This window comes from Epinephelus lanceolatus, chromosome 8, assembly GCF_041903045.1.
Source record: "Epinephelus lanceolatus isolate andai-2023 chromosome 8, ASM4190304v1, whole genome shotgun sequence".
NCBI lineage: Eukaryota > Metazoa > Chordata > Actinopteri > Perciformes > Serranidae > Epinephelus > Epinephelus lanceolatus.
The window spans coordinates 43,673,195-43,690,033 of NC_135741.1; the positions used below are offsets into that span (position 1 = coordinate 43,673,195).

General features: G+C 40.6%; 1 protein-coding gene across 1 annotated transcript in view; it reads left to right on the plus strand.

Annotated features, from left to right (window-relative positions):
* Positions 1–11,957: 11,957 nt before the first annotated feature.
* Positions 11,958–16,839, plus strand: part of LOC144464179 (uncharacterized) — a 55,993-nt gene continuing 51,111 nt past the window's right edge. Inside the window, exons 1-2 of the mRNA XM_078170343.1 lie at positions 11,958–12,100; positions 14,369–15,512. Of these exons, the coding sequence (XP_078026469.1) occupies positions 11,958–12,100; positions 14,369–15,512 (1,287 nt within the window). The remainder of the gene's footprint in view (positions 12,101–14,368; positions 15,513–16,839) is intronic.

Genomic DNA, 16,839 nt, shown 5'->3' on the forward strand with positions numbered 1-16,839 from the left:
CTTAACATGTGACATGTTTAAAGAAATAGCAGGTATAGTATATAAGAGAGAAATTTGGTGTGGGGATTTCAATGCTCATAACAGCTTATGGGGCAGTAACCTTACAGACAATAACGGGAGTGTAGTTGAGGAAATGATGGATGAGAGAAATCTGGTTTGTATTAATGATGGAAAAGGAACCAGAATAAATGTAAACAGAGGAACAGTATCAGTACTAGATCTTACTCTGGTGTCAGATAAAATGGTGAATATTTGTGAATGGTGTGTTAAAGATGACACTACACTAGGAAGTGATCATTTTCCAATTATTACCACAATAAATGATAATGCGTGCAAACAAGAAGAGTATACAGTCACCAGATGGTGCATTAGTAAAGCTAACTGGGAACATTTTAGGTTGTGTTGTAAGGAGACTGCACACATGGTAACACTTGAAGGAAATATTGAGGAATGTGCTAGTGAAGTTACAGAGCATATCTTAAATGCTGCAAATCTTTGTATCCCAAAAAGAACAACAAAAGGTGAGGTAAGAGTAGTCCCCTGGTGGAATGACGAATGCAGCAGAGCAATAAAAGAAAGAAACAAGGCTCTTAGAATGTTAAGAAAGAACATGTCAATAGAGAACCTTGTAGATTACAAAAGGAAAAGGGCTGTAGCCCGAAGGATAATAAAGGAAGCAAAAAAGGAAACATGGAGAAACTATTGTTCATCCATAGGAAGAGAAATAAAACTACAAAATGTTTGGGCAATGTTTAAGAAAATGAGTGGGAAAAAAAGTTCTGGTAAAATCCCAGCGTTGGTCAGTGGTCAGAGGTTAACTATAGCAAACAAAGAAAAGGCAGATGTGTTAGGTGAGACATTTGCTGCTGTGCATAGCAGTGAACACCTGGGTGATAAGCATAGGCAGCAAAAGGAGAAGATACTCAGAGAACTTGGAGAGGTAAGGAAGAAGAAAGAAAGCTTTACAACAACACTAGACATGAAATTAACAACGCAAGAACTTAACGTAGTGCTTAAAGGTACTGGGTACACAGCCCCAGGGGAAGATCAGCTCTGTTATGCCTTGTTCCGGCAGCTCCCTGAAGTGTCATTAAATAAAGTGTTGAAATTCTTTAATAAAATCTGGAGAGATGGAGATGTTCCAAGTAGTTGGAAAAGGGCAATTATATTGCCATTTAACAAGCCAGGGAAAGATCACACTAACCCTAATAACTATAGACCAATAGCACTCACGTCCCACCTGTGTAAATGGATGGAAAAGATTCTTGTACACAGACTTTCGTATGTATTGGAACAGAGAGAATTAATAAAGGATATTCAGTGTGGGTTTAGAAAGAGTCAATCCACTACAGAAGCACTAGTTAGGGTAAGTAATGATATTGAAAAAGCATTAAAGATGAAAGAAACAATGGTAATTGTATTTTTCGACATAGAAAAAGCATATGATTCAATGTGGAGGGAAGGTTTACTTATTAAGTTAAATCAAATGGGCATTAATGGAAGAATGTATAATTGGATAATGAGCTTTCTCTCAGACAGGAGATGGAAAATGTGATGGAAAAAATAAAGAGCATTTGAGGAAGTAGAGAGATGGTCATATCAATGGGGCTTTAAGATGTCAGTAAATAAGTCCTGCTATATGATGATCACAAGTAAGAGAAAGATTGAGGCGGAGAATATAACAATGTATGGTCAGCCATTAGAGAGGGTGGCTGAATTTAAGTATCTGGGCCTATGGCTTGACAGTAAATATTCATGGAAAAAACAAATTGAGTTCATGGAAACTAAATGTAAAAAAGTCATTAATTTGCTGAAAGCTGTGGCTGGATGTAACTGGGGGGCAGACAAACAGGCTCTTCTTGACATGTATAGGGCACTCATGGAGTCAATACTTGACTATGGATGCATAGTGTATGGTGCAGCAGCTCAAACATCATTACATAGATTGGACAGATTACAGTACAGAGCATTACGTGTATGCACGGGAGCCATGAAGACTACCCCCATTAATGCTCTGTTAATAGAAGCAGGAGAGATGCCTCTGGAGTTACGGAGAGAAAGGGTATCATTAGCTTATTGGATCAAGCTTAAAGGAAGTGGGGCAAAGAATCCAGCTGCACAAGTTCTACAAAGCTGCTGGGAATATTCCAGGTTTCAGAGGAAAGGGTTTGGGTGGACAGGAAATGAATGGGCTAAAAAGTATGGGATAGATAATTTAGATTTCACACAGCCCAGTCCAGTCAGTATGGTCCCTCCATGGATCTACCCTGAAGCAAAGGTGGACATGAATGTTTGTAATATGAAGAAAGAATGGCGACTGAGTGAAGTGGGTGAAAGAACTAGTGAATACCTAAGAACTAGGTATTACAACTACCTCAAAATATTCACAGATGGATCTAAGAACACAAAGGAGTGTGTGGGAGCAGGGGTGTACATACCATTATTTGGAGTGAACATTTCAAAACGCCTGTCAGACCACTTGTCAGTATTCACAGCAGAAATGGTGGCTGCAATTATCAGTCTACAGTGGGTGGAGGAGGTCAGACCGATAGGGTGGTGATATGTACAGATTCGGTTGCTATTTTGGAAAGCCTACAGTCAAAAAGCATAATCAGGGAAGATTTGTTCATTGAAGTACAGCACAGTTTGTTCAGACTTCACAGGGGTGGAATTGAGGTACAGTTCTGCTGGGTGCCAGCTCATACAGAGGTGAAGGAAAATGAGGTAGCTGATAACCTAGCAAAAAGGGCTCTGGAAAAGAACATAACAATCACAATACCTTATGGAAAAGGAGAGGGTAAAAAATTGATAAGGGCTATAGGCAAGGAAATTTGGCAGAAAAGATGGGAAGATGATCAGAAAGGAAGAAAATATCACAACATACAAAAATCGGTTATAACAAAAATCTTTAAAGAAAGGAACAGAAGAGAAGAAATCATCATGATGAGGCTTCGAGTTGGTCATACTGGTCTGAATGACACAATGAATTTAATTGGGAAAAAGAATACTGACAAGTGTGAGAGATGTGGTGTTAAGGAAAATGTGGAACATATTTTAATACACTGTCTAAAGTATGCTTCAGAGAGAGAGAGGCTACAGAGGAAAGTCAGAGCAGTGCAGCAGGACTGGAGTATGGCTGGAATTCTAGGAACTGAAGGGGAAAGAGAAACGATCCAAGTTGTAAGGAAAGCATTATTCAGCTTTCTGAAAGAGACCCAGTTGATGGGTAGAATCTAGAGGGGGGATATGACGCTACACACTCTTGTACAGTAGGTGGCGGTAGGCTCCTGAACGTTGCTTGCGATCCGCCATTAAACGAAAGAAGAAGAAGAAGAAGATTTACGTGCTGACGTATTGCGGTAAGCGAGTTGTGTCATTTCCGGTGTTTCTGTGACAGCGTCTCTGTACTGCTCTGGTGAATTTTACTAGCCATGTATGGAAGGGTACTGGTATTTTTAAGAGAGACAGGGCTGGAACGAAGGATTTAAATGTTTTTGTTTTTTTTTTTTGTTTCCTGTTACTCTCCTGTTCACACTCCAGTCCAGAGGGTGGCGGTAATGCTCCAGTAAGTTGGTTGCCAACCGCCGTAAAACCAAACAGAAGAAGAAGAAGAAGAATTTTTACTAGCCTGCTTTCTCACTTCAGTTGCTTTAACGTCTACTTCAAGTCTTAACCCACACTGGTTCTGTTTAAGCACTTGTAGCTCTCCTCCTTTCTACGACTTTCTCACTAATCTCTTAGCTGTTGTTTGCACGTTACTAGCCTTGGTAGCTACATTAGCTTTACAGTTAGCGATGGCTTCTCCCTCTGCTCTCTCTTGCTCGGTGTGCCACAGCTCCAAGCCGAAGCCCACGGCTCACCACCAGCCTGTTCAGGTTTCCAACCGCTTTTCCCCACTCAGCGACACACCCGCTGAGGATAAAACTCTGGTTATTGGCAGCTCTATTCTGAGGAACGTGAAGTTAGCAACACCAGCGGCCATAGTCAAATGTATCCCTGGGGCCAGAGCGGGCGAAATTGAATCAAATTTAAAACTGCTGGCTAAAGCTAAACGTAGATTAAGTAAGATTGTTATTCACGTCGGCGGCAATGACACCCGGTTACATCAATCGGAGGTCACTAAAATTAATGTTGCCTCGGTGTGTGAATATGCAAAAACGATGTCGGACTCCGTAGTTTTCTCTGGACCCCTCCCAAACCTGACCAGTGATGACATGTTTAGCCGCATGTCATCATTTAATCGCTGGCTGTCCAGGTGGTGTCCAGCAAACGATGTGGGTTTCCTTAATAATTGGTGATGGACTAAGAGTCTCATCCTACTCTCTAATGTGCTATGTGTGAGCTCAGTCCTGCGTGTTCTTTAATGAAGCAATAGGAGAAGATATTCGGTCTCAGTTAATGTAGTTTATTAAGCAGTAAAGGAATAAAATTACAGAGCTCTGGGTCTCAACTTCACGTCCCTGACGAACAACAAAGGTGTGTCAGTTCACGAAGTCTGACCTCCTGTCCTTTCCCTGACCCAGTATATTTGAGCGTAACAGAGTGTCATTGTGCACGCAAGGCGTTGTCCTCTTCTCATTGGCAGTTCCACTTCCTCCTTCACCACACCACGCCCCTGCCTCGTGTTAATCTGACTCCTTCCCGCTGGCGGTGGGGGCGTGGTTCCTGTTTTGAAAGACAAGAGAGCAACACAACTGCTGTACCTTACTATCTGTATATCACTTTCTATTCTTTTTACCATATATGAAACTAATTATCTAAGCATTGCGGTATGTGCTCCTCAGACTTCATGTCTCTTCCTCTCCTGTACTTCTCCACTTCTGCAAAGCAAACACATTCAGATCAGCTGAAATCATCTCAGTATTCTCATTGTTCACACATCTAAAACTTATATAGTGAAACACAACTTATAGTAAAACACATAACATCATTCTATTCCCAACATTGGCAAACTTTCTGGGGAAAACCTGGTCTTATTAGGAGAGACGGCATTCATCCCACTTTGGATGGAGCTGTTCTCATTTCTAGGAACCTGGCAAACTTTATTAGTAATTTAAATCCCTGACAACCCAGAGTTGAGACCAGGACTCGGAGACACAGTCCTATACGCCTCTCTGAGCTTCTAGTTCAGTTACCCAGCCTTAGTTTTCATAGTTTTATACAAACGGTGTCTGTCCCCCGACCACCTAAATTATTTAAATCTAAAATTAAACAAAGAGGAGTTGTGCATAACAACCTCATAAAAATTAAAACCTCTTCTGTGGCAGAAAGACAAAACAGGAGAATTAAATGCGGACTGTTAAGTATCAGGTCTCTATCGTCTAAAGCAGTGTTAGTAAACGAATTAATATCAGATAATCATATTGATTTACTCAGTCTCACTGAAACCTGACTGTGTCAAGATGAATATGTTAGTCTTAATGAGTCCACTCCTCCCAGTCATAATAATACCCACATTCCTCGAGGCAGTGGCAGCCATTTTTAACTCTAGTCTGTTAATCAGCCCTAAACCTAAACTAGATTATAATTCATTTGAAAGCCTTGTTCTTAGTCTTTTACATCCGACCTGGAAAACCTCGCAGCAACTTTTATTTGTTATAGTGTACCGTGCTCCTGGCCCGTATTCTGAATTTGTATCTGAATTCTCAGAGTTTTTATCCAGTTTAATTCTTAAATCAGATAAAGTTATTATTGTAGGTGATTTTAACATTCATGTCGACGTTGATAATGACTCCCTGGCTACTGCGTTTATCTCATTATTAGACTCCATTGGCTTCAGTCAGGTTGTACATGAACCCACTCATTGTTTTAACCATACCCTCGATCTAGTTCTGACGTATGGAATTGATATTGATAACCTAAAAGTCTTTCCACAGAATCCCTCGCTATCGGATCATTATCTGATTACTTCTGATTTCTTTTTACTCGATTACACGCCACTCAGCAACAGTTACTATACTAGATGTTTATCAGATAGTGCTGTCGCAAAATTTAAGGAAAAGATTTCTCCGTCGTTAAATTCAATACCAAGTCCCTCAGTAACAGTACCGACTTTGATCATTTTGTCGATAGCGCCGTAGGCTCGCTGCGAACAACACTTGACTCTGTAGCTCCTCTTAAAAAGAAGTTAACAAAGCAAAGAAAGTTTGCTCCTTGGTATAACTCTCAAACCCGTAAGTTAAAACAAATATTGTGAAAATTTGAAAGGAATTGGCGATTAACCAAACTGGAAGAATCTCGTTTAATCTGGGCAGACAGTCTCAAAACTTATAAGAGGGGCCTCCGCAATGCCAGAGCAAACTATTACTCAGCATTAATAGAAGACAATAAGAACAACCCCAGGTTTCTTTTCAGCACTGTAGCCAGGCTGACTGAGAGTCAAAGCTCTATTGAGCCTTGTATTCCTTTAGCCCTTAGCAGTAATGATTTTATGAGCTTTTTTAATGACAACATTCTAACTATTAGAGGCAAAATTCATGACCTCCTGTCCTCAGATAGTACCTATCTAACCTCAAACACAGCTGTAAAACCTAATATATATTTTGATTGCTTCTCCCCAATTTCTCTTCAAGAATTGACCGCAGTGATTTCTTCATCTAAATCATCAACGTGTCTCTTAGACCCCATCCCAACTAGACTACTTAAGGAGGTCTTTCCTTTAGTTAACACTCATATATTAAATATGATCAATATATCCTTATTAACAGGCTATGTACCACAGTCTTTTAAGGTAGCTGTAATTAAACCTCTACTAAGAAAGCCCACCCTGGATCCAGAGGTGTTAGCCAACTATAGACCAATATCTAATCTTCTCTTTATGTCAAAGATCCTTGAGAAAGTAGTCGCAGACCAGCTGTGTGATTTTCTCCATGATAATAATTTATTTGAGGAATTTCAGTCAGGATTTAGAGTGCATCATAGCACTGAGACAGCACTAGTTAAAATTACAAATGACCTTCTGATTGCTTCAGACAAAGGACTTGTCTCTGTACTTGTTTTATTAGATCTTAGTGCGGCGTTTGACACTATTGACCATCAAATTCTACTGCAGAGACTGGATCACTTAATTGGCCTAAAAGGTTCTGCACTAAGCTGGTTTAAATCTTATTTATCTGATCGTTTTCAGTTTGTTGATGTTCATAATGAATCATCCTTACGTACCAAAGTTTGTTTTGGAGTTCCACAAGGTCCTGTGCTCGGACCAATCCTATTTACTCTATATATGCTTCCTTTAGGTAACATCATTAGAAATCACTCTATAAATTTCCATTGTTATGCGGATGATACTCAGTTGTATTGATCGATGAAGCCAGAAGAAAATAATCAATTAACTAACTCCATAACTGCCTTAAAGACATAAAAACTTGGATGAGCACCAATTTCCTGATGCTAAATTCAGACAAAACTGAAGTTATTGTTCTTGGCCCCAAACAACTCAGAGACTCTTTATCTGATGACATAGTTTCTCTAGATGGCATTGCTCTGGCCTCTACCACTACTGTAAGAAACCTCGAAGTAATATTTGATCAAGATTTGTCTTTTAATTCTCATTTAAAACAAACCTCACGGACTGCATTTTTTCATCTGCGTAATATTGCGAGAATTAGGCCTATCCTGACCCGAAAAGATGCAGAAAAATTGGTCCATGCTTTTGTTACCTCTAGGCTGGATTACTGTAACTCTATTATCAGGTAGCTCTAGTAAGTCCTTAAAAACTCTCCAGCTAATTCAGAATGCAGCAGCACATGTACTAACAGGAACTAGGAAACGAGATCATATTTCTCCTGTTTTAGCTTCTCTGCACTGGCTCCCTGTAAAATCCTACTGTTAACTTATAAAGCTCTAAATGGTCAAGCTCCGTCATATCTTAGAAAGCTCATAGTGTTGCCATATTATCCCACCAGAACACTGCGCTCTGAGAACGCAGGGTTACTCGTGGTCCCTAAAGTCTCCAAAAGTAGATCAGGAGCTAGAGCCTTCAGCTATCAGGCTCCTCTCCTGTGGAATCATCTTCCTGTTACCGTCAGGGAGGCAGACACCGTCTCCACATTTAAGACTAGACTTAAGACTTTCCTCTTTGATAAAGCTTATAGTTAGGCTCAGGCTTGCCCTGTACCAGCCCCTAGTTAGGCTGACTTAGGCCTAGTCTGTCGGAGGACCCCCCTATAATACACCGGGCACCTTCTCTCCTTCTCTCTCTCTCTCTCTTTCTCTCTCTCTCTCTCTCTCTCTCTCGTATTCTATTATTGCATCTTGCTAACTCGGCCATTCTGGATGTCACTAACTCGGCTTCTTCTCCGGAGCCTTTGTGCCCCACTGTCTCTCAGATTAACTCATATCGCAGCTGTGCCTGGGCAAGCGTGACGTGTGTGGTTGTGCTGCTGCCGTGGTCCTGCCAGATGCCTCCTGCTGCTGCTGCCATTATTAGTCATTAGTCATACTTCTACTGTTATTATACACATATGACTGTTGTCACACATGTATACTGCCAGATATTAATACATACTTTCAACATATTGTACCACAGTAGCCAGAACTATAACTATAATATTATTACTTTCAATAATGTTGTTGTAAGCTACTGTCATTACCTGCATCTCTCTCTCTCTCTCTCTCTCTCTCTCTCTCTGTCTCTGTCTCTCTCTCTCTCTGTCTGTCTCAATGTGTCATGCGGATTACTGTTAATTTATTATGCTGATCTGTTCTGTACGACATCTATTGCACGTCTGTCCGTCCTGGAAGAGGGATCCCTCCTCAGTTGCTCTTCCTGAGGTTTCTACCGTTTTTTTCCCCTGTTAAAGGGTTTTTTTGGGGAGTTTTTCCTTATCCACTGTGAGGGTCATAAGGACAGAGGGATGTCGTATGCTGTAAAGCCCTGTGAGGCAAACTGTGATTTGTGATATTGGGCTTTATAAATAAAATTGATTGATTGATACATTGATTGTATGCGCATTTTTTCGGTTCACATAGACAAATTCATTTTCACTCAGTCAGTGCAGTCAATTCCCGCTGGAAAGAGCCGGTTGCCAGAGTGGTCAGCACCTATATGTACCGGGATGGCGCGGTTCCGGCGGGTGGGTCTGTCTAACACTGGGCCCAGTTCAGCACATAGATCCAAGAGCACTGCTCTATCTAAATCGGCTTATTAGCCAGTCATCATCATCTTCCAGCAGTGCCAGCGCATTCATTGTGCAACATTATACGCACGAGTGTCACCGCACTATTTATATGCTTACTCAGCAATTAGACTGATTGTTACACACCTTGTCACAATTAATACTAATCAATCAGTGCTATCCACCGCTCTATATCATTTGAAGATGGAAGTATGATACATGAACATTGTGCATACAGTAGTAGGCCTAATGGCTCACTAAAGGAGCACATCTATAACACTGCAGACTTGGGTGTTTATGATTACGCGGGTCTATAAGTCTGATATGTGATGACTTTAAATGTATGAGATGAATCTTGCTTCAATTCACCACCTCACCATCTGTGCCGCCAGTTTCTCCCGTCTTCAAAATGTTCGTGCGCAAGGATCAAAGTTGACGTACCGGTGCGCACATTCTCCCGCCAAGTTTATTTTTATAAATCACAACCTTTGCGTGGGAAGTGGCGTACGCCACTTTCAAGCCCCGTTTTGTGCGTAAGCAAGCTTATAAAGCAAGCTTTATAAATGAGGCCCCAAATAAATATTACACACAAAACGGTGCGTAAGCAAGCTTATAAAGCTTGCTTACGCACAAAATGGGGCTTGAAAGTGGCGTACGCCACTTACCACGCAAAGGTTGTGATTTATAAAAATAAACTTGGCGGGAGAATGTGCACACCTGTAAGCAAACTCTGAGTCATGCGTGTGCACATTTTGGAAACACTGGGAAGTGCCGACGCAGACGGCGAGGTGGAGAAGTGGAGTCAGATTTTTATTGATGTCTCACACAAATTTAATGTCACGCTATATCCACCTTAGATCCACGTTATCACTGAAATAAATAAATCCAGCAGCCTTATTTTGCACTTGGAGTGAGTGATAATTGTTTCATAAAAACGTTGTAAAACCCAACTCAAATCCTGAATTGAAATTCTTTCTAAATACGTATTTAATCCGCACTGCCTCTAACGTCTCATTGTCCACTCTGTGAGCGCAGGAGGGAGAGAGGATGGCGCGACTGCATGGAATATATTTATTTATTTAGCTAAATATTTCCAGTGCATTTATCATGTCTCGAAATACGGCCATTAAGCACAACCGTTACACTCATTTCATCAGCTGTACTTAGACATGTGCTGTTCATGACAAAACCGGCATGAAGAAACGTATTTGCCTATTACACTTTCATCTTTGAATTGTATTTCAAATTACACGTTGTATTTTGGGACAGGGATACCACTGGTTCATGCTGTAATTCAGGCCGGGTGTCTGATCAGACTAATTGCCATAAACATATAAATACTGCGGTGACCCTCGTGCGTAATTGCGCAAGATGGCACTGGCACATACTCCTTTTTGCCTCCACCTTTAATAAATGTGATTCTTTATGTCGCACATCAATGTCAAACATCCTCAAATTTAAAAGCAACACATTAACTACATGTTGGTAAAGGAGTAGAAATATTTGGTATACCTTTAGATCAGACCACTTTTTTTTTTTGTTCTGTCACTGTCCATGCAGTCCCACAGACACAGCTGACAGCATCAGCAGCGTTAATGTGTTGCCACTTTTTTTCGCTTTCTTTTATTAGTGATCCCGCTGCTGTGGCCACCAAATAAAATCTTTCTTCAGTCCTCCACCTCCCATTAAAGGGTCTCTAGCTCAGTCTCGGAGAAATTCCGTTTTTTGGTTCGTTTCTCACCCGTCGCCGTGACACAACGAGAGAACACTCGCATGCCGGCTTATTTATATGCAGATCGCATTCATGAGGTGATTTGCATGACCATTTATGGTTGAACTAGGGCGTGTAGAGGGCGGAATATGAGGCGGATCTGGGTGCGCACAACTCCAGGAGGTCTGTGATTTATAAAGAGAACATTGCGTGCAAGTGTGCGTGCGCACAGTTTTATAAATCAGATTATTTTTTGGCGCACGTCAACTTTTAGTATGAATCCTAAGCACTCTTTTATAAATGAGGCCCCAGATACGTAGTATCCACTGGGAGGAGCTTTAATAGGGCACTGCCAATCTGCTGTGTGGGAGATACATAAGTCCAGACGATGGACGCAGTTTAACTTAGCACCCAAATGTAAATTTGGACCATGACATAAACTGTTAAATACTGCTCATTTGGACAAATGCTATTAGAATTGTAAAAGTTATCGTTGAACTGTTACGATCTACCTGCGGTATAGTTGTCAAATGTAAACAATATTTATTTCTGATTTAACCCATATTAAAATTTTATTATAGCCTACCATAATCAATTTTATGTAGTCTATATAGGCTATTCACATTTTATATTAAAAGAAATAACTTTTTTCAGTATACGTCTAAAACACTATGTATTTTAATGTATTTTAAAGACGAATCAACACTCCTCTGATACAGTGTCAACAATTCACTAAGTCGTTAAATTGAATTAAACTGTACACAATAAGAATAGCTATATAAATGTCTGAAAAAATGTTGACAAAACGACCCCTGTGTTCAAAGATTAGATAAAGTTAGTTATCCATATGTTTTCGGGCAACAATTTGTCCGATTTCATAGCCCGTTTATAGCAATGCTGATCGATGCATACTGTCCCTTTAACCAAATAAATACATCATTTTAAGTTCGTATTATTAAAACATTTATTCTGAAAAATGTAACCGGAAGTTGAGAAGACACTGCTGCGAGCTTGTTACTTCTACTGACATCCAATAACAGGCCAGCTGTTCAGTGCGGTCCTCCCTCTGCAATGACAGTGTGCTGTGAGGCCACCGTTTGAGGTAGTAAACTAACTGCAGCACGAGTCTCATGTCATCACTGGACTTGATGAAAAAAGAGCGTTTCAAATCTGGGACACTGTCCTCCGCTTCCCTCAAAAGAAGGTTCATAAGAAAGAGGAGGGTCGCTCCGGGGGCGCAGCAGGATGCGGACAGCGACTGTCAGCTGTGCAGGTGAGACTCACAAAAACTCTCCCACAAAGTTGGCTGGAATAAACCCAATCTGTTTCAGCTGCTGGTTGAGCTTTAATTTGTCTAAATAATGATGGTGGTTCACATAGACACTCTGCTCATGTCAGAATCAGGTCCTTCTGTACACACTACTTGATGTCACATTCAAGGAGAGGCAAATGCCTTTTATAATTATATGTCTTTAAAAGAACAGTACAGGCTATGCATATATACAGTATGCTGCTATAATGTCATGTTTTTAAGATTAAACTGAAACTGTAAATGACAAAGTGTTTTTCTTCCAAATGTATCATTCGTGGCAGTAACTAATAGTTATTAGCAATTATTACATAGATATTTTTTTAAATAGTGAAGTCACATGTAAGTATGAAAGGTGTAGGAGAAGACAATCACAGGTTCCCAGAGTGGCAAATCAAGTTATATTTGAGAGGCTGAAACAAAACATTCATTTTGTGTCAAAGGGTTATGTAAGTATAACACCTATTTCACTTATGTAATTTTAAATTCTGATCCGTGCGAATTTATTGAAAAAATGATGTATTCTCATTTAAACACGTAATGATAAATAACTGCAATTCTTGTATCAGTTTCTCAAGTCGACACTTCTGACAACACGTAGGTATACATTTTCTGTACTATACTGCTAGCCTCAAAGGTCCATTATGTAGGATTTAGGGAGATATATTGACAGAAATGGAATATAATGTAATAAGTATGTTTTCTTTAGTGCATAATCACATGAAAATAAGGATAATTGGGTTCTCATTACTTTAGAATGAGTCATTTATATCTACATAGAGAGCATGTCCTCATCTATGGAGATCACAATGTTGCACCGCCATGCTTCTCCAAACACTCTAGATATGACCATTCATATTTTGCAGTGGCCACCATAGTTAGCAGCCCATCTATGACGAGAGGGCATGGTGGAAAAAACACATTGTGTTTTAATGTGAAACCAGGTCTATTTGTTTTGGAGAAGAGACCTCTGCGAATAATTCGGCTTCTGGTATAAACCCCCTGAACAATGACCACTGAAGGAATTTTAATTGGGAGAAGTTTTAACTGGTTGCAATCTGCAATCCTCACTGCAAGATGCCACTTAATCCCACTAAATCTTACAAACTGTTCCTTTAAAGTGTCAGTTTGCTTTGAACAAAGTACTCAGATGTTGGCATACGGGGAATAAATCATGTTTTTGTTTTTGTTTTTGTTTTTATTTTTTTGTAAAAACCAACAACAAAACAAATTTGCCCAACTCATTCAGCAGTTTGCTGTAGAGATATCTGCCTTCTCATCAGTACAATGTATGTTTTTAGCACTTTGAGCACCACAAGCTAAGTGCCATCTAGTTCCATTATACTGGAGAGAAGGCAGACATCTGTACAGCCCATATCTCCAACACTGCAACTCACACCAAACAATCTAGACTGTTAATTAACACTAGGCCTACAGGTAACACGTATTTTATAGTTCTGTGTTGAATCGATGCCGTAGCTACGGCGTAAGCTCCACATCGACGTAGAGCCACGCGACGTAGAGCCTATGTCATAATCAACGCTGTAGCCTATGCCGTAGCCTGACGTGCACCTCCCCAGAATTGTAACTACGCGTTGCGGTGACGCAAACCTCTAGTCTGTCGCTGTATACTGACACCATTTCCCTCAGGGGAAACGGAGCTTGTATTAACTTTTAGTTCACAGATAAGAAACAATAAATTGTGAAGACAGTAAAGCCTCCATTAAAATAGCATCACTTGTGTGTGATTTATCCTTCAGGGATTTATACTTAGGGATTCATCCTGGCTTCATTTGAGAAGAGGAAATCTCCGCTCATCGCTAGGCTAATCAATACAATGTAAAATGCCATAGGCTTGTGCTAATAACGTTAGCATGATGTATCTGTGGGGAAAATGTGTCCAGATTAACACAAGTGTTTGTCTGTGAATGCTGCGAGTTGTAGTGAAGCCGATTTGTGTACTTGTGTTTGAAATTATCTCTATTAAGCCATGTTTTGGGTGTGTTTTGAACCAATTAAACTTGTTTTGTGTTTTGGAGGTGTAACTGCAGAGTGACACAGACACACAAGTAAAAATGCTCACGGCATAAGCGGATGTGTAGGCTACATGCGTAGGGTCTACGCACAACCATAAATCCCCTTTAAGAGTGAAAATATGTGTTTTGATTTTGGGATGAACTGTCCCTTTAAGCCTCGTGTAGTGATTCACCAGTTGTATTCCTGTTTTTCCAGGTCTTCCATATTTTCCCTGTCTGGCAGTAGTCGGACTGTTCGTCGGATTCTGACAGCCTGTGTCCTTTCTTTCCTGGCCCTGCTGGGCTCTGTGTCCATTGACCTCAGCTCCAACTTTGACCTGCTGCACACTACAGAGGCCGCGTACGAGGAGCTTACTTCATGCAGGACAATAGCTATCCTACAACTCGTCAGTAAGCTTCAAAAGATGAGGCGTTTATTTACCAAAGACATGGGCAATGAGACATTGGAGGAAAGGTTTTCAGATGTCGTGTCTCCTGTGCTTGGTCATCTCTGTGGTGAAATGGCAGGTTACAACAACAGCCACGGGCTCACTTGTAGCGTTGGGTTGGCTGGATTTTGCCACGAGATAAGGTGGAGCATTCAAGGATATCTAAATGCTTCATTGGATACAAATGGCACAAGTGAACATGATACTTTTGCTTACTCCCTGGCCATTGGAAGACTTCTTGACATTTGGGGTACAGTAGAAGATACTTTAGACAAAGCCAAGCAGAATTCTAACTGGAGAGATGTACTGTCTGCAAGACTTCTGATAAAATTCATAGAGCTCAACCACCAGTTGATGGATTTACCCCACCTGGCAACTCGCACTGACTTCCAGTACAAGTGGACTTATGCACTAAACTACCTCGGCTTTGCGCGGGTTATGACAGAGCGATTGAATGACTGCTGGTTACAGAACATAGAGCTTAGGTTAAACTCAAGCCAGCATGTAAAACATTCCTCTATTTTTGACACACGTCTGTGGCAAACCTCTGGAGCAGGGACTGGGCATCTGTCTGGGTCTCACGCTGGAATTAGGGCTCTGACAAACACTCAGCAGTGCTTGTTTGATCGTGCGGTGCCAGCTCTCAGGTTGGCATCTCGATCCATGTCTTCCGGCCTCAGTATGAGGGTCTGCCTGCTGGCCATGGCGTGCCTCATCTACCCAGTGGTGATGTTCTCATTCAAGCAGATGACTGAGTGGATACAGAACTACGCCCAGAACTTGAAGGAGAAGACAGAGGACCTGAAGCGCCAGAGGCAGCTGGCAGAGGATCTGCTGCACCAAATGCTGCCCAAATCTGTCGCCAAGCAGCTCCGCCAGCATAAACACGTCGAGGCAGAGAGCTATGAAAAGGTTGGTACAATTGCAGAGTATATTAATTTCTGCATTCACTGGGGATATAAAATAATAGATGGTTGATAGTGCTCAAACCCTTTTTACACCTGAATGGACCAGTTAGCTACTTGCTAGCCTGTCATTGGTCTTTGCCTTGGCAAACAGGGCAGCTATTTTAAAAATGTTTAACTTTTCCTTAACTATTCACCAAAACTATTTTCAAAATAAATTTGAGATGACAAACTGTAAAGTTGAAAAATTATGTTTAATTGTACATCTTTAATTTCTAGTGTTAATAGCTGTTCAAAATGAAGCAAAACTAGTTCACTGATTTGTCAGCTTCCCACTGTCAGGCTCCATTGATCTTCTGGGACTGTTTTCCCATAGGGACAGCTAAGCTTGAGAGATGTAGTTTGGTAATTTCCACAGTAGTGTGAAAAAATAATGAGAGCTTGGGGCAGCAATGCTTGCTTAAGTTTGGGATGTATCAGCAAAAATAATGGTGCAGTGGTATGTCTGTGTCATCCTGCAGTTACACCTTAAAACACTGTTCGGCAGTGGTGTTTCTGTGAAGTGCTGTAAAGTTTACTTAATTCAAAACACACCCAAAACACACATTAAACATGGCTTAATACCAACAATTTCAAACACAAGTATGTAAATTGGCTTCATTTTAACTTGCAGGATTCACAGACAAAGCACTTGTCTTTATCTGGACACATTTTCCCTACAAATACAACATGCTAATGTTATTAGCACAAGCCTATGGCATTTTACATTGCATAAATTAGCCTAGCGACTAGCAGAGATTTCCCCTAATGATATGAAACCAGGGACAACAGCAACATTTAACAAAGCTAAGGTTACAGAATTCAGCTCCATTACAACTCACAAGGTTCACAGACAAAACAGCTGTCTTATACTAAACATGTTTTCCAAATAAATACAACATGCTAACATTATTAGTACGTGCCTATGACATTTGACACTGTATAAATTAGCATAGCGACTAGCGGAGATTTCCTCTACTCATATAAAGCCAGGATAAATCACACACAAGACTTAAAAAGCTTTTTTGTGTGGGCTTTATTTTCTTCACAGGTTATTGTTTATTTATTGACTATTACGTCTTGTACGGACTGAAGGCTTCAGGAAACTTTTGGGAAACTGTGTGACTTGACCACAGCTTTTTGACATTGCCTCCTGCTGCAGTAGCCTGATCTCATCCACTTTCCAGGCGAGGTGCAGTTCACCTCAAACAAGCCTACTAAGTTGCTCTGCTGATGTCGAACTATTTACAAAGATTGGAATAAAATGTATATTAAATATTTTTTTGTGTCTATTA